This window comes from Mytilus californianus, unplaced genomic scaffold, assembly GCF_021869535.1.
Source record: "Mytilus californianus isolate M0D057914Y unplaced genomic scaffold, xbMytCali1.0.p SCAF_1, whole genome shotgun sequence".
In the NCBI taxonomy this organism is placed as follows: Eukaryota; Metazoa; Mollusca; class Bivalvia; order Mytilida; family Mytilidae; genus Mytilus; species Mytilus californianus.
In genome coordinates this window covers 64517962-64543115 of record NW_026262581.1, presented here as the reverse complement: position 1 = coordinate 64543115, position 25154 = coordinate 64517962, and the positions used below count along the sequence as shown (strand labels likewise).

The 25154-nt window shown below is 31.4% G+C and overlaps 1 protein-coding gene across 2 annotated transcripts; it reads right to left on the bottom strand.

Moving 5' to 3' along the window:
- Window positions 1-24919, bottom strand: LOC127706328 (meiotic recombination protein SPO11-like). Of its 2 annotated transcripts, none has more exons than XM_052210864.1 (13): window positions 24785-24919; window positions 20709-20834; window positions 19635-19723; window positions 18691-18757; window positions 16832-16940; window positions 16049-16135; window positions 15102-15138; window positions 14395-14504; window positions 13791-13890; window positions 12409-12446; window positions 11658-11734; window positions 9469-9580; window positions 1-289 (listed from the first exon to the last, which is right to left on the bottom strand). In XM_052210864.1, the coding sequence occupies exons 1-13, from the start codon at window positions 24880-24882 to the stop codon at window positions 170-172; spliced, it is 1170 nt and encodes a 389-aa protein (XP_052066824.1). In that variant the 5' UTR covers window positions 24883-24919; the 3' UTR covers window positions 1-169. The 2 variants fall into 2 exon arrangements, with proteins under 2 accessions (XP_052066824.1, XP_052066832.1); XM_052210872.1 differs by lacking the exon at window positions 24785-24919 and adding an exon at window positions 24587-24668.
- Window positions 24920-25154: the final 235 nt, after the last annotated feature.

The following is a 25154-nucleotide window of genomic DNA, read 5'->3' as shown; positions in this document are numbered from 1 at the left end:
TGTAGTCAATCTTTATTTATCTATGTTTAACAGAAATAACATATTAAATGCCTTTCAGGCTGTAATAAATTAAACTGCCAGAATTTCTGGCTATCACAGACAAATAATAGGTACAAATCTTGAAAGTTTTTCATTATCACAGAATATCTAATTTCCTATAAAACATCAGTCATATCCATCCACCATACTGCAGTTTTCCGGGAAGGTAAACACTTGATAAGAAGATAGGTGATAGGGAGTCTAAGACCTGTATTTCAGCCTTCACTTTTAATTCCAACATAAGTTTAATCTGAAGCAGAGATCAAAACGATTAAAAAACACAGAAGGCAACAATTCTTTACAGAAACATAACATGATCCCTTTTCTTTGAATTAACTTTTGAGATTAATGCTTATTTTATGTGATTGCAAATTAACTTTTCATGTTGAATTTATTAAAGTTAATTTCTTCTTCCTCAATACTGTTACAGTGCTTATCCAATAGGCTTTACCTTTTCCTAATATTATTGAGCAATTTATAGATAGATATAAGAAGATGTGGTATGAGTGCCAATGAGACAACTCTCCATCCAAGTCACAATTTGTAAAAGTAAACCATTATAGGTCAAAGTACGCCTTGGCTCACGCCGAACAGCAAGCTTTTTTAAACTACTTTTTTAATGTTAAGGAAGAATTCTTCAAACTCAGATCAGAAGTAAAAAATTTCAGACAAAAGCCAAGGAAAGATGGTTGTTTGTATAAAGAATTTGTAGTCTTATTATCAAACTTGCATCCTTTTGTGGAAAAAAACCCTATTTCATCTTAGTATATAATTTTTTTTAAATGACAATGTGATATACAAAGTAGAAGATGTGGTATGCTTGCCAATGAGACAACTATTAATGTTACCAAAGGACCAGAATGTAGTCTACTGGTCATTGAACAGTTTTTAACAATGAGCAAAATCCATGTCATATATTAACGCAGTCCATATCCAAAAGTTCCATCTTATAGTAATTTCTGTTAAAAGGAAATGAATTTAAATTTTCAGATCTATTTTATCTATTATCAAAATGAAATAAAGAGAAAACAGTTTGTAAATAATTGTTTGCTGTGAAAGTACTTTAATTCGTGGGTATCAATTTTCGTGGTTAGAGCAAAAGTTACATGTTCGTGTGTTCTTAAATTCGCGGATTCTAGTTTTCTTAAGAACAAATTTAGAAACAAAGATTTTTGAAATTAATAACATGTTTTTTTATAATGATTTGTAGGATATTGCAAAATAAGGTGTCCATTTTCACTTACTTGTTCGTCTTTCATTACTGACAACATTCATCAAATTTTTAATTAAATAATTGCTATTGGAAATAAGATTAATCATCTATGCATATAAATTATCTTGATTGACGGAAATTCCAAAGTACACATTTTGATTGTTGCACACGTGTCATCATAAATGATGACAGTAATTAACCCGAGATTAAATGATCAACAGAGTAACAAACATCAAGGGTGTTAATTGGGCCATAAACATGTCACTTAAAAAACACGGTTCATAAAAATGCTACCAATGTACTTTGAATTGTAGAATTAATTCTTGTGAAATGAAAAAGCAAGCCCAATATGATTTTTTTTCGTATGAGAATTATGAGGAGATAAAATGAACAAGTCATCATCGCATATCATCACCGGAAGTCTGACTTTATTGGATCAAAACTAATTTTTCATGAGAATTAAAAGGTTAAATGTTGTACAGTTTAGGTTTTTAAAAGATTGAATGGGTAAAATCCTGTCTGTAGTTGTATATGTAGTTCATAGTGCATTTGCTGATATTCGATGTATTCTCTAGATTATATGCCCTTATCCATGCAGTCAAACCTACAAGGGGATCTTTCCATGTCTTGATTTGGACAACAGTTGTTATATTTCATTGGGACACTGAAATTCGTGGATAAAGCCATCCACGAAAACCATGAAAATTGGTATCCCACAGTATACGTGTTTCAAATTTAGTTCGTTAAAGGGAAAGTCCGCGATTTTTTACTTATCATCTAAATATGTTCATCTTAACATAAAAAACACATTCACAAAGTTTTAAATTTATATTCTTTCTTATAACGGAGAAAATCAAGTATTTGTAACTTTTTTGGTTGACCTACGTCACTGGGTTGTGACGTTTTAACCCGATTTGTTGAATCATGGGAAAAAATAAAATCTGTTAAAGTCTTAATTGCTTATCAGAATTTTACGTAATTAAAAGCGCACAGATGATCGTTGGTCGTAGTTAATAACCACAATATAAGAATGAAAGAAAATGAATATGTGTGTACCGTTTTGTATTGATTGAATAAAACTTCCTATATGAAGTTATCTAAATATAAATATTTTCGAATTAATTTCATAAATTATTGAGATTTTTTCATAAAATATCTATAGAACATTTTTACTGATATTGAACTGAAAATATTTTAAGTTTTATTTACCGTTATAACTTTGATAACCATTTCAATGCAAAATATTTGTGAACAGAGTGTGTATATTATTTTGTAAAGTCATTGTTTATTTCTCGATTTGAGGAGAATTCGTTTGAACTTTACCTTGCAGCAATTTAGCCTCAGGCGTACACAGGTGTGAATATTGTCATTTTGAATGGATTAACAGAAAGAGTATAGCGTGTTTAATATACCCAGATGAAATACCCGATGACAATGGAGAAACAATAATTAAATTGTATAAATTAATTGAAAATTAATAACATTCAACTTTTTAATTCCGGAAGTATTACAATATTAAAATGGAACAATTTTCGGTTACGTTCTATGCAATTAGCATAAAGTTAAGATATGAAGTTAAAAGAATAGTACTTTTAATCTTAAAAATTAAATGTTACATTTCCCAATTAATAATCATTGCACATCTGTTTAATTTACTTTACCGGAATTCTTTTACTTGTATTTAAATCTGGCGATGTTTAAATGCTAACAATCGTAAAACTATCGCAATTTTAAAGTTTTTAATTGAAAAAGTACAACAGTACAACATGTATGATTTTTTAAAATTTTCTTATTAACATTTCATTCTTACATAATTAAATTCATTTGAAAATCACTTAGAAAATTATTTGTGAAAAGAATACCAATTATCGTTTATTTCATTAATGAATATACATACATTATAAATCTAAGCTAATACATTAATTTATTTGAGGATTTTTTTTAGGATAGCCGTCATTAATTCAAATTAGTAATACAGTTGTTGTAATTAAAGGCATATCTTAGTAATGTATTACTGATATTGACGATTTTAGAACAGTTCGTCCAAACCAGGAACATATATATTGACAGTTAGATATACTGTTCCCAGTCCAAACCTCGTTGTTCTTGAAACAATCTTTACTAGTATACTTGTAAGTTTCCTGACGCATAAGCGCCATTGAGGATGAGCTCCAGAGATAGCAGACTAGTAGCGTATTTGTTTGTAAATTGGGGCAGGAGAGGCCATGCAACCACTTGTACAGATAAACAAGCTTATGTCGTCAACACTATCAGAAAGAGTTCCCATCGTCGGATGGGATATATGAAGGTTCCAAGAATGAACTATTGACATGTCTGACTCTGAACAGTTAGTAAACGGACTTAACAATGATCTATAGGCATCGACCGCTTGTTCTTGATATTTGAAACTGCATGCATATATACGTTTATGAGAGTGATTATTTATCTTGTGTCTGACGAAAACTAAATGCCTGCATGGTTATATCTTGCCATACGTTTGTATTGGTTTGGTGGGTGTTCACTCAGAATCGTAATTCAAAAATTGTGTTTGTGAGATGTAGATTCACTTCAATACCGAATTTCGTCTATATATTTCACAAGTGTATACCACGGAGAAGATCTGAAGGTATATTACTCCCATTTTGTTTGGGTGTGAACCATCGATGTTTACAGCAATATTTAATGAATAAGATGATGATGGTAGAAAGAACTATGAGCGTCATGTGGAAAATATTACATGCATGTCGGACCATGAGTTGTCAATCTGTATGAAAAGATTTCCAATACAACCATACTGAGTAGGAATTTTTACATGCTATACTCTCGTACTAGTATTACAGGGTACTTGTGTCGTTTAACTCAGACACACATCTTTTACTTTAAGATGTATGAAAGGTTCTAAATGTATATATGTATCTTAAATGTAACAATAATCAAACGCATATAGGCAATCACTAAAATGGTATGAAGTTTTTATACAGATTTATTCTTATTTAAACAATCATTAACAAACTAAATAAATTTAACAAAGTAACACCGTGACACTACGATATAACAAATGGGATACTAATTATTTTTAACCATGCTATGCAGAAACTTAACACATCAAGCAGGAACATATATATTTATATACTGTTCAGTGCACGTGAATACCAATAAGGAACACGATGTGTGAATTTGTATAACTAAAAATATCAAAGCGAGCAATAACTTTGTCAAGCAAACATTTCTTTTCACTATACCTCTCTTTATCTCCGCTCATTTACAATAACTATTTCGCTTTTCGTCGATCATTCTCTATATTGTTCTCTATTCGGTTATTTTTTTTCACTATGCCACTCTATCTCCGCTCCTTTTTCCCCTGTCGTCCTAATCCTTATAAAGATAGGGACATTAGACATATATAGAAGGGGCTCTCTTATCTTCAATGAATTAATATGGATAGTGACTATAAGTGCTGCATTACTTTATATATCTGCATGTTTGCCAATCGACAAAAGCTTGTATTTGCGTGAAGAATTTTTTTTTCTCAAAAATATGGTCCAGAATCATGACAAAACAATATTCATTTTACCAAAATGCTCATAGGTCATGTTTATAATTTGTTTAAACTTATTATCAGCAAAAATAGTGGATAATATTATTATAAGAACATCATTCATTAAAAGGTGGAATTATAATTTCAAACACACACACGATAAACAACGTTAGACACAAATATATGGTTCAATAAATGTTACCTGTGCACACCGGGTACCTCAATAAAGAGGCCATGCATGAACCTGTATTATATAATTGTGTAATACGAATTTTTAGTTGACAGGATGTCACTGGAATACCCAGGGACGTGTATCTAATATACGTCCTTGGAATACCTAACTGAATGTGTCGCTCTGACACGACATCTATCAATAATTCTGACATACCTATTATCAATTCGGGAGGAAGCCAAAATATATATATAATAAGATAACGTAAATAAAAATTACAGAAAAAAAACCTATAAATTTTTCACCGAACATACCAGAAAGAGTCACACATTTAACTGTAAAGCTTAGTGTCTTTATAAGTGACCGTTCCGAATTGATCCCGTATCAATTTGATATAATTTAAAGATTAGTTAAAAAAAAAAACACTTAATTTTAATAAAAAAAATTGAGATGTCCGATATTTCGATATTTACATATCTATAACCTGGGAATATTATACTATATCATTATCGTTAATTATCATAATTAAAAAAATGTTATTTTATATCGTATAACTTTATTAATTGAAAAATTATCTTGTCTAAATACGGAACTATTCTTTATACAAATAAATGCACTTTATATAAAAGAGGCATACTAATGAATCTTCTGTAAATCAGTGATTGTTACAAGAACACTGCATTTGTCTTTCTTATAATTGAAACTGTTCTTCCTCATCAAATCTATATTTTTTTATTCAACGAGATCTTATCATATAAGGATTTGATAACTATAGATGGGTTTATCTGTAGTTGACCTAGAAAACATGGGCGCATCCATAAACCTCTCGCGTGACCGATCCGCCATTACAACCGTGAAAAATAACGCACGTGTATTGATCAAAACATTATCGATTTTCTGTTTACATTTGTATTTCTTTCATTTTCTGATTTATTTTACTATGGATGCTGCTGAAAGTTATAAAAAACATGGAAGCATTTCTTGTGCAGTTAATAGTTGTATGAATAATCGTAAAAACTTCAGGTGTGGAAAAAATCAATATGCGAATTACACCAGTTGCACAATGACTGCCCTCGTTTGATTCCATATACGTCTTATGTGATGCCTTCAGACAAGCCAACAAACCTGAATGGATAAAAGCCGTATAAACATAAAAAATTTTGCATAAACAGGTTTTTGTATGGTCCGGACATATTTTTTTTTTTTTGGATGATGCGCCACTGCACACAATCCGTTTTTTTTTTAAAATAAAACTTGTTATGAAAGTAAAATAACACTGACCAATGTTTACACGTTGTAATACGACTGTTAAAACTTAAATTAATCTATAAAATTTAATCCGATGATTACAGTGCATCTACCTCTTTTTGTATAGAAGATCCACCGCGACATCAGATGCGGATCCAGGATTTTGAAAAAAAAGGGGGAGGGCGCGTACCCCCAAACTTTTGTAGTGGAAGCGGTAAAATGTCTGGATTAACCATAAATGAAGCTAATAACAATGAAACCTATCCCGAGGCTACATGTAGATATAATTGCAAGCAAATCAACCCTGAGTGTGAAGAGACGAACTTTTTTCATTCATGACTTCTATAGTATCTTTATGCTGCAAAATGGACAGTCCTTCCGACAATATTCACTCAGACAAAAATATTGTTAACAGAGGAGTAAGGAGTTCAAAATTAAATAAAAGGGGGGGACCTCGTCAGCCGTTGTAACTAAGTTTTCTTTACTTTAGTGGAATTACTACACAATTTAATTTTCAACTAAGATATTGCAGATCAGCTGTTACTCGATCGTACGGATGAGGTTTACACTTAGTTTGATATTTGGTTATTTGGGACGGCGCTTTAATATTTCGAAAAGTAAGGCTTGTAAAATATTTTATTCCTGGGTGCAGTTCTTGCTGAAAAATTAAAGGTTTTATATATATATATATATGTAGGTATGTACGTGTGCTTATGGTATATTTTCACTTTATTTTCTTTATAAGACGTATACAGTCGCTTTGAATTTACATGTTGGAGTCTTTGGTGGTTTAATGGAATTCATTTATATTAAGCACGGGCTGGATTATGATGTGGTATATACTATACATACTATAGTAGTTGTATGTCGAGAAATTTTTCTGCAAAAGAAATTGGAATCGAACACATAATAACTAAAGGAATACATAGGCCGTGAAAGTTCAAAACTTCTCAAGTTAAACCCATATTCTAATAGTAAAGGTATATCTACATATGTCCCGACGCATCGATAGCATATAGCGCAATTCATGCGGACACCAAAGTAATATGAAAATGTCACTCAATTTTTAGTATTATACTTGAGTCAAGCAAAAAGCACACAACTCTCGTCTCTGTTGGACCGTCTGATTAGTGGATTGTTAAATTTTAGGACTTTATCATTATAGGTCTGACCACAGAAATTTCTATGATTTGATAAAATTGCACCCTGGTTTTTCTGATATATCACATTCGACCGGTCAAGACTATTAATTTTTTTATTTATGTATGCGTTATAATTATATATATTATGATTGCCAAATGATTATAATCGACATGTAACCTGGGATTAGTATTCGTATAAAATTTATTATGTCCCGCGTGTAACATATCAAATTAATACATGGTTATATTTTAACTGAGGACACGACACCTGGCCTGCAATACACTTAGAATCCTTATCTAATTACTTTATTATTTATATAGCACATATTATTTTGCCGAGGTCAAGTACAACTTCACATTCTTGTGTTTACATTTAATTATATGCGGTCAGGGCATATAGATCTATATCTAATCGGAAACATTTGTGCCAAGGCAAATAAAACCATCGGATTTCTCAAAAGAAACCTCAATATCTCTAACAGCGATATCAAAGAAAAGGCCTACATCTCCCTCGTTAGACCAACAGTCGAGTATGCCAGCTCTCTATGGGATCCATACCTCCAAAAAGATAAACACAAGTTAGAAATGGTACAAAGGAGATCGGCCAGATATGTAACAAACCGGTACAGTAACAGATCATCCGTTACTGATATGTTGGAACAACTAAAGTGGACACCACTTGAAGATAGAAGGAGAAGCGCACGACTATCAATGCTGTATAAGATCAACAATCAGGAGGTCAACGTTGCAGCAAGCCACAAACTCGTTCCACCGGACAGGATCTCAAGAAATATGGGCACAAACTCTTTTCAGATCCCACAATGTAACACGACAACAAGGAAAGAGTCATTCTACCCGAGGACCATCAGGAATTGGAATGCCTTACCCTCCTCAGTTACATCTGTCAGCAGCCTTGAATCGTTCAAGAGACTCCTGACAAACAAATAAATCAAAAGCCCTTGTTTTTAATCCCCACTGTTAAATATTTGTATAGCACCTTTTTTGTTTGTTACTTTAATCAAAATTATATTTGCGCACACCCAAAAGTGACAGAATAGTCAACATGATGACGGTGGTCACTAACTGGTAGAAGTAGAAGTATATCTTGTTTATACTTTTTCACGGTTGTAATGGCGATCGTACTACGACGACGCCTAGGAGTCGCGTCACAAACTAAGGCAGATAATCGGAAAAACCTGTTTATAGCTACCAGAACTGCTAGGTTATTTTGTTATTAAAAAAGGATAATTACCATCGAATCTCCCTCGAAACAATATTGTTCAAAATGGTCTTCACACACCAACTTGTGCTTGCTATAGATGCAACTATTTGCTGTTAGTTTAAGGTTGTACAACCATGTCTGATACAATTCTTTCTTTTTTTGTGGGATTGGGAAAACTATGTAGACTTTTGTCATAACCTTGCCTGACAGAACAACCGTACGCTTGACAAGACATTTTGACACTGAATAAACGTCTACGGTAATTCCCAATTGATGATGGGAGTTTTTAACGCACGGTCGGTAAATCCCCGATTCTTTTTGTTCTTTGTGGTTTATAGATATCACGTGACTTTTTAGATCGAACATGCCGACAAGATGGCGATATGTCGAGAACTGATAGTGAATTTCAAAAATCGATTTTGATCTCTTTACATAGAGAATAAAAGTTTTTTATTTATGAACAAGTGGTTTTTTATGCTTAAAGAACAAAATATAAATTTTTCATTTTTTGGCGGAGTTTCCCTTTAACTTCAGGTTTTTTTTTGCTCATTCTGCTGTTAGATCATTTTTGGACCTTTCATCAATTATTTGGTGCATACGTCCTACTCCTGAATAAAAACATTATATTTATAGCCAACAGACATTCTGCAACCAACTCTTATCAACATTTTTTATATATGCAATTATTTCCCCTGTTTATAAATTTGCAAGGGCATGTAACTTTTATTTCACATGTTTAGCACTTATGCATAGTTCAAGTTATTAAAATGTTTTTCCTTCATTGTTAAATCCACCTTTATTTCATTTCTTCAATGCATACTACCAATTTATCACTACTTGAAATCTTTGAACCTTTCTTTCCAAATGATTCAAACTTTTTGCTAATATAAATACCTCCTTCTCCAGTCCTGGAAAACTTGACAAAAATGGCCTTGAAAGTAAGTCAGAAATTTTGTTTTTATCTCCACTTGTAAGTGATATGCAGTTATCTACATCTATCCCAAACCTATAACATAAATAAAAACTCCTGTCAGAAATATTTTAATGAGGATTAGTGTTGTTTTCATGAAATTTTCTAAGTTCTTTGGCAATAATTACCTAGTTCAAACTCATGATCATTTGTGATATGTAACTTCTCATTGATTATACAATTGCATGCTATACAATATACCTGCAAAGAGGCTCACAAGAGAAAATCAGCTATTGTTTTTATGAAAAATCAGAAATGGTGAAGTCTAATGGCTGTAATAAGGTCAATCAGAATGAAACTGAAACCTAATTTGAAACTTCTCATTCTTCAAAAAATATAAAATATCAGTTAAAGTTATGCAAGGAGTTTAGAAACTGAAACACAGTCGCAAGAGGAATGAACCCCCTTTTTTCTGTATATATATATTTTTTTAAATATTCCTTTATATTTTAACTTATTTAATGAAATTTAGACCTAGGTCAAGGTCAATTGAAGGCTGTCATATGCACTTTTTCATGTACATGTATAAATATAAACCAGAGGCTCTAAAGAGCCTTTATCGCTCATTTAATAAAGGCTACTCTCAAACATAGACGAGAATAGAATTCATGACAAAAATCTCTGTTTTGTTGATCTTGTATTACTGATCATTTAGTCTGTATAGTTTCTCTCTATCTTCTTTAGTTTTTGCTCAAAACACAAAAGAGGGTAAAAAAATCCTCATTTAAGGGCAATCACTCCTATAAAGAGTGACAGTCTACTGACTATATCGGCAAAATTTGAATTGTTAGTAGATCTTGCCTAGCTGATCATTTTTGTGATTTAAAGTGTCTATTTATCTATTATAATTTTTGTCATATAAGGCAAAACACCAAAAAAAAATAAAATCATCATTAAAGGGCAATAACTCCAATAAGGAGACGTTGGAAGATTTTCTCCGCTTGCCTTAATTGTAAATCTTGTCTTGCTGATCATTTTTGCTTATTTAAGTGTCTGTTTATCTATTATAAGTTTTTAGGAAATGAGGCAAAAACACAAAAAATTGGTAAAAAATCGTAATCAAAGGGCAATAACACTAATAAGGAGTCGACTGATGATTTCGACTATGCTGACTTATTTGTAGAACTTGTCTTGCTGATCATTTTTGCAATTTAAAGTTTCTCTCTATCTATCATAATTTTCAAGATGATAGGCAAAAATGAAAACAAAAAGTAAAATTTGTCATTTAAGGGCAATAACTCTTATAAGAAGTTGTCTTGACAGTTTAGACGTATACGTACAATTGGTAGAGCTCAACATTCTGAACATTTTTCGCTACTGTCAGATTTCTCTATTTGTAACAGTTTTCAAAATAATAGACAAAACTTGCATTTTTCTTCATGTTATATTTTAGCCATGTCAGGTGGGGTCATCAGACACATTTTTTAAACTAGATACCCCAATGATGATTGTGGCCAAGTTTGGTTAAATTTGGCCCAGTAGTTTCAGAGGAGAAGATTTTTGTAAAAGTTAACGACGACAGACGAAGACAACAGATGACAGACGCCAAGTGATGAGAAAAGCTGACTTGGCCCTTTTGGCCAGGTGAGCTAAAAAAAGTGTGAAAATGAGGTTGAATGCCATATGACACATATATCTATTTCACAAATATTGTTGAACGATAATGTTTAGTTGCTGATATAGATAAAATCCTAAAAATTTAACATGACAACTAGTGTGTGACAATGAGGTCAAGGTCATTTGACATGTCTGACATACAATTACTCCGAACAACAAATTTACATACCAGACATTGCTGACTTGTGAAGTATAGTTACTAAGATACAGAAATAGTACTAAAAACATGAAATGTCAGCAAGTTGTAAAGAAGATGTCAAAAAAGAAGAAAAAGTTAAAAGAACATAAATGATAGAAACAGTGTGAAGACACCACCTTATTATTTAAATAGACTATAGCTACCCAATGTATATATATGTCGAAACAGGTAAATTGGTCTTCAAAGATTATATCTGACATGTACAGTTCACAGAGAATTTAGTGAAAACAAAATAAACTGAATAAATAAAACAGTTTGTTTGTAGGAAATTATGATGTCATTTATGACAACCCATACCTTTTGATATCTGTTGGTAAAATACCAAGCCATCGAACAGAAGGTACAGCAAGATATTCTGACTCAAATGCTAAGGCCTGCAATTATAATCAATATGAATGATTTATTTTTTTAATTTCCATTGAATATCAGTTATGCAAGAAAAAGAAAATACTTTCCATACATAATACCAGAATTTCTATTGATTAAATCTTGTTTGTTTGATATTTATACATTATTGAACTAAATCTTGTAAGTTGTTTTTTTATTTTACATTTATATATATTAAGCAGAAGAATACATTGTCATAAGGAAAGATGCTACAATGAGAACAATTGGGTTTTATATAAAGTAATCAACCCTTTTCACAAAACAATTGTCAACAATAACTTTTTTGCAACACTGGAAATGTGTAAATAATAAAACATTTAAAAACAGACTTGACTACAATTCAATGGCTCTGAAATATTGTACTTTAATATCTTGTGTAATGCTTCCTTAATAAATTTCATCAACTGTCAGACTAAATTAGGCATAATTTTTAATCAATCAATACAAAAAATTTCAAAGAGAGGCAGTTTGAATGTATTTTGCATATGGTATGATGTAAAGCCATTACTGGAAGTAATCTAAAAACAAAAACAATATCAACAATTTTAAGAAGGATTATCATTTGTTTGTCTTTACAAAAAGCACTCATATAATATTAATTTGATTTGCTATATCACTGATTGATGGCATTGAAACTCATGTGTTGAATTTGGTCACTTGCCTTAGAACCATATTTGTAGATTAACATGATTTCTATTCCTGAAAAAGAAATATAATGTATCGTATATAAATCAATCAGATGGTTTATTTTAAGATGAGTGTTTACACAACACAACAACAAAATAAACATTTTTATGCACCTGTCCTAAGTCAGGAGCCTGTTGTTCCAGTGGTTGTCGTTTGTTTGTGTGGTTCATAAGTGTTTCTTGTTTCTTGTTTTTTATAGATTAGACCGTTGGTTTTCCTGTTTGAATTGTTTTACACTAGTCTTTTTGGGGCTTTTATAGCTTGCTGTTCGGTGTGAGCCAAGGCTCCATGTTGAAGGTTGTACTTTGACCTATAATTGTTTACTTTTTACACAATGTGACTTGGATGGATAGTTTGTCTCATTGGCACTCATAATACATCTTCTTATTTATATTATCCTATGAAGAGTACCCATAGTACAAAATGTATTATATGGAATAATTATACATGTCGGATTATAAAATTGACTTTTTACAGGCTAAAAAGTATGTAGAAGTGCAAGGTTTGGCATTCATTTCTACCCTGTTTTCTGGCGCAAGAAGTACAAATAATATTTGAGAAGAGGTTCTCTATTTATACTGCAACAGCTATGCTTTTCATTTTTGCAATAATAAAATATTCCATTAAATAATGGTTAGGATATTTAAATCAGAAGTCTTTAATATTCTGCAAACCTGTAATCCTTCATATCCTCAAAACTGAACTTCTACAAATCTATATTACTGTGAACATAAAAAATAAGGCTTTATATGGTCAGGGCTATTCCATTAACATGTATGTGGGAGGGTAGGAAGGGACTTTCAAAATATCCCTACAACCAAGAACCATTTTTTAGATAATTTTGCATAATGGTAATAGACGCATACTGAAAAAAGACCCATGACCCACATTCAATAATTAACCTTCCCTTCCTACCCTCCCACATACATTTTAATGGAATAGCCCTCAGTAACTTCTGTTTAAAATATTTTGACTCCGGTTATATGGCACCATTTTTTTTCATGTGATTCAACATACATTACTTCCAGTATATTCATTTCATATGGTACATCTAGAGACAACTATTTCTTGCAAAAAAATCCATTTGTTCTAAAAGTGCCAACATCTCAAAAACAAGTACTGTAAATTCAGAAATTAATGCGAGGTTTTTATTAATGCGAATAATGCGACTGAATGAGTATCGCAATAAAAAAATTCTTATATCTGATACATATAACTGCATGCACATTATCCTGAAATCGCAATAATAAATCTCGCATTTTAGTCCATTCTAGAAAATTCGCAATAATAAATGCACACAATAATTTCTGAATTTACAGTACACACTAACATCACGTTTAGTATTTAAACACTAACCATGAGGGTCAGCATCCACCAATGCCAGCATAGGTATATGGAATTTATCCCACAGAAGTTTCAACAGCAATCTTGTATTCATGTCAGGAAAACCTTTTGCCTTAATAAATAAGAACATGCAAAGCTGATTCAAACAAAACAAAGGTAATGAATGATAAGCACATTGGATTTTCATATATTGAATCCTTTCACATTTAAAAAGGAACATGTTGAAGGCCGTACGGTGACCTATAGTTGTTAATTTCTGTGTCATTTGGTCTCTTGTGGAGAGTTGTCTCATTGGCAATCATACCACATCTTCTTTTTTTTATATGGTCATACTTTTAGCATACAAGTTTTGAATCCTCAAAATATCAGATATGACATGTCAATGTCAATTTAAAAACAGGAGACTGAAATGTACAATATACAGTGATCACTGTCAAGATTCAGCATCCCGTCACAGTAAAACCTGACCAAGTTGAAATTTTTACATAACTTATCACAGCTCATGTATAATTGTGTTGTATCAAGTCCACTTCAATAGAGGCAGTAATTATAATTCTGGTGTCTCATCACATTTAGAGCTACTTTTCTAACCGACAGAAATTGGTAATTTACTTACAGTTACCAGTATACACTGCTTAAACTTCAGATGAAAGCCATCATCTAATAACTTTTGAAATGTAGCATCTTTCTCTATAATCAAGACAAACTTTGCATTTGTTTGTAGGAGTTAGAACTTTATTAAGGAAACAAAGTGCATGGTATATTTCTATATTAAATTTTGAAAAGGATAGCATATACAAGCTGAAGTCCACAAACTTTTCATTGAGTCCATTCCCATAAAGAAATTTATAAATAAAAACATGAAGCAGTAAAAATTAATTTTGTTAGGAAAAAATAAAAATCATTTTGAGAACATTCCTACACTAAGAAAGGAATCTGATTGCAAATTTAATCTTTTACACATTTCTGCCAATTGAACATGTTAAAATGAAAACTATTGTTTTGTTTTGACAGTTATATATTTATACAGATGTTTCTAGTTATTCCTTGAAAAAGAAATCTTGATGGATATTTCATATTTTCACATAAATCAGTTTATTATAAAAATCAAAGTTAAAGGCTGTTGAGATAATGCAAGTACAGTGTAAAAGAGGCATTGGGGTTTAATATTTAGTTTATTTAACACTAAGTTTTCAATTAAAAAATGCAATTTTTTCACCGCTAGCCTGCCCCTCTGAATCACCACACTCAAAAATAGAATAGAACAAAACTTTGGTGTTCTTGCAAGTTATGACAAATTTTAATATCTTTTATAAAGGATATAACTTATTCCCATTACATGTGATGGCACCATGACACCCTGAAAAAAGAAAAAAAGTTTAGAATGTTGTACATATGTATTTTAAGAGGAAGATAATATATTGGATGTATAAAATTCAATGAAAACTGCTGCCTATAAAGACTGCTTTTGTTTCTTTATGCATTTGAATATAAAATAATTTGCCAATATATCAAAACATTTACACTGAAAATTCTTCAAAATTACAGTAGTTGTCTTTGCAAGATAAATTATAAATTAACAGATCAACCAAGTCCTTAAATACATTTAATATAATATCTAAAATAACAGACACATCACAAATATAATGTGTATCAAATATCTTACAGAAAATATTAACTGTTTTATTTATTAATAACCTGCAATAACCTGTCAATTTCACTCAAATTTACCATAAATGTTAACTTCAGTTATCTCCCCTTTTCTGTTAAAAACTTATTTGCCTCATGCACTGTTCCATAATGTCTACTTTCTTTGAGTGAAGTTTTAGCGAAATCCATCTGACAGTTAAAGGAGTGTTATAAGTTTCACTGTAATACAGATTGATGACAGAAGGGAAAAAGTTATTTCTATCTAAAGAATTTTTTTAGAAAGGTGACCTATTCACATTATGGCAGAATTAAACACATTGAGGGGCAAGGGATGCACTTTTTAAAGACCCATACAGGTACCACCCATTAAAAACGTTTTCATTTTAATTATATGTCTTACAAAATTCTTAATAAAATGCAACCACCCATATTTAATTAATTTGAGTGTCTCCCATCTCCCCACCTGATAAATTTTGGAATAGCCCTTACTTGGGATATCATCTTTCTTGTCTTTTTCACTACAGGAGAAAATATAAGGAATTTTCAAAGGGTGGAAATTTGATGAAGTTTGCTCTTAGTTAGGATTTTCATGCTCCACTTAAAACAAGAATATACCTTACATTTTTTGTAGAATTACAATTGGTAAAATTTCCATCAGCATCTTGGAAAGACAAATCACCAGCAAGTAATCCTTTCGATGTTCCAAGCTAAAAGATTTAAAATACGCATTGTATCATTGATGCCAACTGTAGGAACTTGGAATTTTTTTTTTAAATATTTTAACCATCACATTTTAAATCTTAACATCAGCTCTCAAATAATAAAATAATATTTTTTGTTCCATGCAAGGATTTTTAAAGTCCAATAAATTTATGCACATTTATGTAACAAAAATCAAAGGTATGTTTTGGGGCTAACATGGCTCTTGATATTCACAGAGAATAATTTTTTTTACAATAATTTCTATATAAAGGCTTCATTAAAATGTAAACATCAGCTTGGCTTGCAGCATTTAGTCTGGATATGATATTATAATGGAAAATTACCAGATTGTTTTCAAATAACTTAGTCAATTTCAGTAATATTTTGGATAAATCAACATAGAGCACACATATTTTTTGTCAGCAAGTATTGTAAATTCAGAAATTATTGCAAGGCTTTTATTAATGCGATTAAAGCAACTGGGTAAGTATCGCAATAATATATAAACCATGAGAATGAAATTTTATTTTTACAAAAAAGCAGTTTTATTTAATTGAAATACAAAGATTTTTAAGGGAGATAATCCAAGACACTGCAAATTGAAGAAGTTATAAAATTTTGATTGTAGGTACCCATTTGGCCAATTTCTCCTTTTTAAAAAATATGTAAAGTTTACTATAGAGTTCAGAATGCCTTTATACCACATGAAGATGCCATCTTGGAATCTGTAACATACAAGATATGTTATCAACAGCTTCATCAACAGCTAACTGATTACCAAAAAATGTTGGATCCTGATAAAACAAATCTCTGAAAATAGACAAATAATGGCAAATAATATGTATTCAATGTTTTCAATAACAGTTCATCATTTCTGGTTCTTCAAAACAGAAAAAGTTTGTTTAAAAATTATCAATAACAAATCACTATACTACAACTTGTTGGAACTATGTATATCTCTCATACATTTTCTTCATATAGTATTGTACTTCTTAGAAAAGGTAGGGAATAATTATACATTGTACTTCTTTCTTTTACATCTTTTTTTTTCAATAATGGTACCATACCTTGCTCTAGAGTTGAATAATAAACAGCGGCGCCATGAGCGCATGATACGCCCGTCGTCTTGTGTGTGAATTTTTATGCAATAAGCATAAATAGTTTCTGACATACGGCGTGATTTGCGAAAACCCCCTTTTTTTTTTTTTACAAAAAACTCAATATCTCTAAAAATAAAATTTTGAATCAAAACCTAAAAGTATAGAGATCTTCAGATTAATATAACTAAGAAGTGTGTAAAATTTTAAGCAATAATCATAAATAGTTTTTGAGATACGGCGCGACATGTGAAAACCCTCCTTTTAAAAAAAAAAAATCAATATCTCAAAAATAAAATTTTGAATCAAAACCAAAAAGTATACAGATCTTTAGATTAATATAACTAAGAAGTGTGTAAAATTTTAAGCAATAATCATAAATCGTTTTTGAGATACGGCGCGACATGTGAAAAACCCCTCCCCCTTTTTTTACAAAATACTCAATAACTCAAAAATAAAATTTTGAATCATCACCAAAAAGTATACAGATCTTAAGGTTAATATAACTAAGAAGTGTGTAAAGTTTTAAGCAATAATCATAAACCGTTTTTGAGATACGGCGTGACATGTGAAAAACCCCTCCCCATTTTTTAACAAAATACTCAATATCTCTAAAATAAAATTTTGAATCATCAACAAAAAGTATACAGATCTTAAGATTAATATAACTAAGAAGTGTGTAAAGTTTTAAGCAATAATCATAAATTGTTTTTGAGAATGGTGCGACATGTGAAAAAAAAACACACACCTGTTTTAGTTACTAAGTCCTGTAACTCAAAAAGTTTTAATCTTATTTTCACCAAAAAGTATACAGATTGTTTGACCATCATAAGAAACAACTATGTTAAGTTTCATGAAATTTGGATAAGTCATTCTCAAGTTACGGTGCGACATGTTTACGCCGGACAGACAGACAGACGGACACCGGACATTTGTATACCATAATACGTCCCGTCAAAAAATGACAGGCGTATAAAAACAAGGTATGAATCACACCTTTATACATATATGTATATCCCTCTTCGGTATAGTAATATAAATATTGTTGTTCCTTTTATTCAATTCAAATGAAAAAAAAAATTTAAGGGAGATAATCCATATGGGTGAAAACATCCTATAAATATTAATAGATATGATAACATAAATATTGCCATTCTTAATCTTCTGGAAAAAATTACGCTTCTTATGATGTTATCATTGCATCATTTTTAAAGATTTTTTTTTCTGTAAATAATTATGATAAACTTCAGTTTTTCACTTAATAACCTATGTCCTTAGTCTTTAAAAATGTATTTTGCAACCAACTTTAATGACAATGTAGATGCCACATCTCCAATAGTCTCTATGAATTTGTTAACTACTTATTTTGACTTGTTTGATGTTCTATAACATTTATCCAATAAAGGCAAGCAAACACCCTTTCCATAAACCTTTGCAATAACCCTAAATGAATACAGTTTTACCTTTTGGTACAGTATTTGTCTGTTTGGACCAAGGTATACATGATAGACATTACTTTCATCATCAAGGCTACAATAGAAAATAATATAATATAATATAATATAATGCATACTTGAGATGTTGATAGAGATATAAAACTTTATGAAAAACTGATTAAATATCATATAATGTCGAAAAAGGAAAACAGTCATATGATAGTCTGACAGGTCTAATCTGTGTACTGTAAATTCAGAAATTATTGCGTGCATTTAATATTGCGATTTTGTCATTTTAGACTAAAATGCGATTTTAAATTTTGCGATATTGAGAAATATCCTGTTTAGTTCATAGAAAAAAAATTTCAGAATGCGAGTTTAAATTATTGCGATTATAACCCTGTTGCATTTTTCGCAATAATAAAAACATCACAATAATTTCTGAATTTACAGTATTATCATACAATACCAAGTGTTAATTATTACCAGAAAAGTAATGTAATCAGGATTTAGTAGCTAAATAACAAAGACCATGTGTCCATCTAGGACATTTGCATGTTCAGTGAACCAAGAAATTTTGGTCAAAATCCAAATAATGAATATGTGTATTGAGTTTCAAGTTATGTGACTAAAATGTACCTTAATCCAAAACTTGAACCTATTGCATTTCCATGTTTAGAGACATCAGGATCAAAACCCTAATTTGGCATACTAGTATATTTTAAATGGTTCACTTTATAATGAACATGTGTAATAAGTTTCAAATTGAGGTGACCTCAAACCAAAACTTTAACCTGATATGGAACAGACAGACGCACAAACCAGGAAACATAATGCCCCACTTACATATAGACTTGCATAAAAATACAATTACTAATAAGATATCATAGCGGTCAAAAAGTTTTTCACTGGTTTCAACATTTCATCATTACCATGTGAAAAGCATTGTATGGTATAGAAATTGAACATACCAAATTTTTTTGTTGATTGAGGAGATTCGTATCTGACAGTAGTCATTTTTGGATCATTCACCATCTGTAGGCCGATATTCTCTTTAAAACTGAAATATAAGCATATTTGCCATATAACTCATTAATATGAGCAAGACTTAGTGCAACCATGGCAATCTAGATGATGTTTAAGCAATTAATTGCTTGCCTAGCACATGTAGCCAAAACAAACAGTTTAGTCTTACCAGTTTTAATGTGCAATTGGTAAAACAAATATCAAAGTATTTAAAGTTCAGATTGTTCCCATGTATCATATCCTATCTATCTACCCAATTTTTGTACTAATTGCATATTGTGTAGTTATAAATCTTGTCTTGTCATTGTCTTGTCTGTATTAAACAATGCATCTTCCACCAAGGATTATTCAAGAAAAACCGTGATTTATATAGACAGGAAGACAGTGAATAATAATTAGTCATAAATCATTCACATCAAAGTCTTTATTTTTCATACAACGTTCATGACGGAAATTATTTCATGTTCAATGTAAAATTTTCTCATTTCATGTTTTTTTCGTGCAAGTACCCCCCTTTACAACCCTCTTAGATTTAACAATCTATTAAGCAAAAATACTGCTTTTTATAAAAGTACTATGATTGACTGATGTTTAATTAATGTCCATTGGTAAATACTCTTAAAACTTTAAAGCACATTTAGACAAAAAAATATAAAACAATAAATCAATCAGAAGCTAGTTTTCTAACCCTTGGGGCTAGCACATAGGTTAATTAGTGTATATGGTTTTGATAATTGGTTTTTGGATACCACTAATGACACAACATACATGTTAAACTCAGGTCATGAGATTAGGAAATTTTGGGAAGGAGTTTAGACCTCAGACAAGGAGGGTTTTTATCTATGAAATGAGACCCCTGAAAACAGGATTATTGTCGTCCCCATGGATGGTTCAGTTGTATGGCTCTATAAGCAACATGAAATATGCAGGACTTTAATTTATTGGAAGAATGTGAATACTCATCTGTTTCTGACATTGCTGTCTATGCACATGATGATTGCATAGATGCATACATTTACCTTATATTTTCCCATGTGGATCTATTGATATGTTTCATGGTGGGTGATTCTCCTGAGGACATCTGTCCCATAACATCATTCATGACGGTTTGTATCTTTAGTAACACATCAGATTTGCAAAGAATTCTGAAATGTATTGGTTCATTTAAATATATATAAATAAAAATGCTGAAGCTTTTAACAAATGTGTGTAAAAATAAATATAGGAATCACAAATTCAGGGCGGTTATTGATTTCTGTAGGTATGGGTCACTTTTCATGGGACCAAACAGTTCAAAGGTTAATGTTCTTAAGGATGTATTCTTCTGACGTTTCAGTCTAGTTGAAATCTCGTTCTGGAATTATTTCCAAAACATGTGATACAAGTGGAAAATATCAATGAATTTAAAAAATATTATAATCAAACTTAACTCTGTGAAAAAAATTGTGTATTTACAATAAGTATTTTTTGAGTAATAAAATTTTCAAATTTTATAACCAATCAAGTCAGTCTCATTAGCCAAAAATGTTGAGGAAATGGGTGAGGGGTACAAGAAATTATTTTACCAGATACATGTACATCCCATATCAAATTTTTCTTTTAAAATTTCTTAGATATGTACTTTTTTAATCATTTATAACAAAGAAGTTGAAATAAAAGGCTTTTTGTTCTAAAAAAAGAGAAAAATCTCAAATTCACAAAATTGACAACATGGTAAATTTGACACGAATAAGCAACAAAATTTTATAAAACTTTCTTATATATTAACACCTACCCATAGTTTTTTTAAGTTAAACTTATTCAGATTGGTCCACTTCATCTTTAGTGAAAGTATGAAAAAAAGTTTAATTGTGAAACTGCAATTTTTTTCATGATAAAAGCCCCAAAATGGGTAAAAATTGATGAAAAATGGGAAAATCATCAAAATTGGGTACTTTCAAATGGCTGTAGTAAATAAAGAAGTGCACACCATATGAATTTTTCTTCACCAATTATTTTTTTAGTCATATATGGCCCCTTGGAGGTGTACATCCTTAAAGAGGGTGAGTGATTGTTAGATAAGCACCAAAATCACAACTTCTGTATCTGTATGAGTACATTGAAGATGCCAATTCTGGCTTTTACTCAACTTTTCGACTGTTATTGTTAATATATCTCATTTAAATTGCGGGGAAAGGAAAAGGGGAAATTTTCATATTTAAATCACCAAATAGTGAATATATTAATTTGTTTTTCTCATTTCTGATGGTTTGGTATAATCCGTCCGATGCTGTATAAAAACAAAAGACGAATAAAAACAGTTCTCTAGTACAGATCAGTACAGTGTCGGAGGAAATGTTATTTTTTTCATGACATATGTCCTCATGTGATGTGTTTTTGTACTAATAACAATTTTCACTGCTTACGGTTTTCACTGTTGGAGTTTTTATTCATGTGTGTACTCAAATTTTAAAAGCATGTTCTGTCGAATGTTTTTAGGTATCTAGATTTTTTGTCAAGGCTTACTATGATTTTTTACTGTTTCCTATTACTTCACGATTTTCGAATGTCAAAAAAATGGCGTCATATGTTTTCGTATGAATTAAAAATTGGATCAGAATACGGACAGGAAATGACTATAAAATCCGGAAATGAGTATTTTCTAAAGTCGTGGTTCTGATGATCGCTTGAATCATGAAAAAAGTTATTGAATACTTTTCAGTACTAAAAATAATTAGTAAATAGTTTTAGGTTGGTGTTTCATGTGCTGAAATTGTAACATTGTGATTTATTTCAGATTGGCACTGGATTTCTACAAAGGACATTATTTTTTTTGAAAATAAAATGCAGTTTTCAAAATTTGGGATTAAAGGTAAAAAGTTAAGACTGTTTTCATCTTTATGTATCAAGGATGTATAAAAAGAATTGTCAATAGAATATTGAATAAATGGATTTTGAACAACCATTTTATATAAGAACCATGATAATTTTAAGTCGTTGGTTTGTAATAAAAATGACCAAAAAACCACATGACAGTCACATGTCTTGAAGATCCGGTGTCTGACAGGCAGACGATATAGCTATACTTCATGTAACCCCTCAGAATTTTTCTCAACAACTATTCTAGTGATGCGTATTTTTGACATTAAATAAAAATGGCTGACAGTGGCGGATCCAGAGGGGGCGTAGAGGGTGTACGCCCCCCCTTTTGCTTGCACTTTTTTTTTTTTTTTTTTGTGTAAAATGATTAATCAGACTAGACTTCGTGAACTTTGCCATTTCCCGTGTATTTTATTTTTATGCGACAATTCTTTACTTGTAAAGATATTTTTCGCTCGTATTTACTGTAATATATTATTGATTATGTCAAAGTCATGTTATTCTCTACGGTGGAGTTGACCAGTTCGTCGAAAAAAACGTCACTCAGTCATTTTGAAATTCAAATGGTAGTAACACATTGCTTAGGCTGAGGATGACGAGCATGACGCCTTCAAAGCGGCAAAGTATTTAGCAAGAACGTATTGACTTCTATTTCACAATTCCACCCAACAGAAAGTAATACTCTATTACACTCTCATGAAAAAAAAAAGTTCCACATCAATATTATTTACCTACGAAAACATGTTTAACCCCACACGCCCCAGCCCATTAATAACATTGCTGAATAGTGATCCCCAGTCAGTAAGCTCTAGATATAGATTTAAAGTCTAAGGTACGGACCATTTGATCTGAGGGGGCAGTCTGAGATATTTTAGAGAAAAAATTCTGACCCTGGTTTTTGCCTTAAATAAAAATTCTGGCCGTATCTGGAGTGAAAACAATAATCTTGTCCACTTTTTTTGTTATTAAAAAAAGTTATTTTTAACAGAATTATTTAGCATTAAATGAGGGTGGTAAAGGGTTATTTTCGTGCACCGTGATCGCCGTTTTTTATTTCACGTTCAGTTGTGCAAGACAGGTGCCTCGTTCAACGTGTTCTGCTTATTTAATTTTAATGTGCATCGTGATTTTCAAATGCTTATTTTGCGTGCTCGGTATTTTTCAAATAAAATTCAATTACTTGGCAGGGATCGTCAAGAAATACTTTTTTAAAAGCTGTAAACCATTTATATCATAAATGTGTATACTAAATCGGGAATAACAAGTAAAACAGAGAGTTTATATATACAAGAAGGCAGTGACTCAGTTACAAAAGGTTCACATCAAAGTCTTTATTTTTTTCTTGCAACGTTCATGACAGAAATTATTTCACGTTCAATGTGAAATTATGGCTTATTTCACGTTTTTTCCGTGCAAGCACCCCCCCCCCCCCCCCCCCCTCCCCCTTTACCACCCTCTTAAATGAACATGATGAATAAAAAACAGGCGCAATTCTTTTTTTGGGGGGTTGCATGTGAATTCCATATCTGACCGAAATGTCTGTTTCTCCATGTGTCGACCTTCATTCACAACTTCATTGTCATTTCCGACTAATTCGTAGCCTTTGGTTGATTTGGAACCCCTCACTTCCCTTGTTGGGTAAAACATTTCAACCAAACATTTGGATGAAAATTGCTTGTTTGTCTTTCTTCGTGTCGGTCATATAGTAAATTTCATTGAATAGCCGTAAATCTGTGAGGTTATGCTAACTTACCATACAACAAACGAGAATTTTCCATGTCCGTTTTTTACTGACAAATCCCACATCAAATATATTAATTAGTACATAGCTTTGGATCCATCCAATCATTTCATAATAGACAATTGATGGAGAGAATACGGCACCAGAAATGTCCAACCCCTACACTTTAACAATAAAATGCATTTTACACTTATTTTATGTTTTTTAGCCAAAAAAAATTTTCGCCCCCCCCCCCCTTTCCAAAATCCTGGATCCGCCCCTGGCTGAACAGGTAAGTTTCATTTAATTAGTTCTTACGTCTTTAAAAGCGACTTTCAATATGTCATACATTTGTCACGTTGTAGTGTTGTTGTTGTTCCAAATATAGAAACCGAAACACACGCCACAATGTACGCGTGTGCAGTCGAAACCGACGAAATGTGGTTGATACGAAAACATATGACGTACGAAAACATATGACACGACGATGAGTTTAGTAACGTGCATTTGTAAGACCTTTTTGGAACATTTGTCGTGTTGCTGTTTTCTTTTGGGAAACTGTGATATAGTTTATCAAGACAACTCCAAAATTCTGGACGTGCAATGGGGTCCATTTCGTCTGCTACCTCATTAAACCCGAGTAATTCCGAGTAGACGTGTTTGACATGGGTGCGTTCTATAGTATCACCTGAGACACACCTACTACTAATTTTTTGGGGGTGAAGGAGAGGCATGCATGATGGGCTTTTTCTTTGGGCAAACATTTGTTAAAAATTCTAATCAATAACAAACTATTTTTTGCAACATGCAGAGAGAACAATTAGAATTAATTTTCCCCACCTCCAATTAAAAATATTGTTTTAAAGAAATTTCGCATTAAACAATT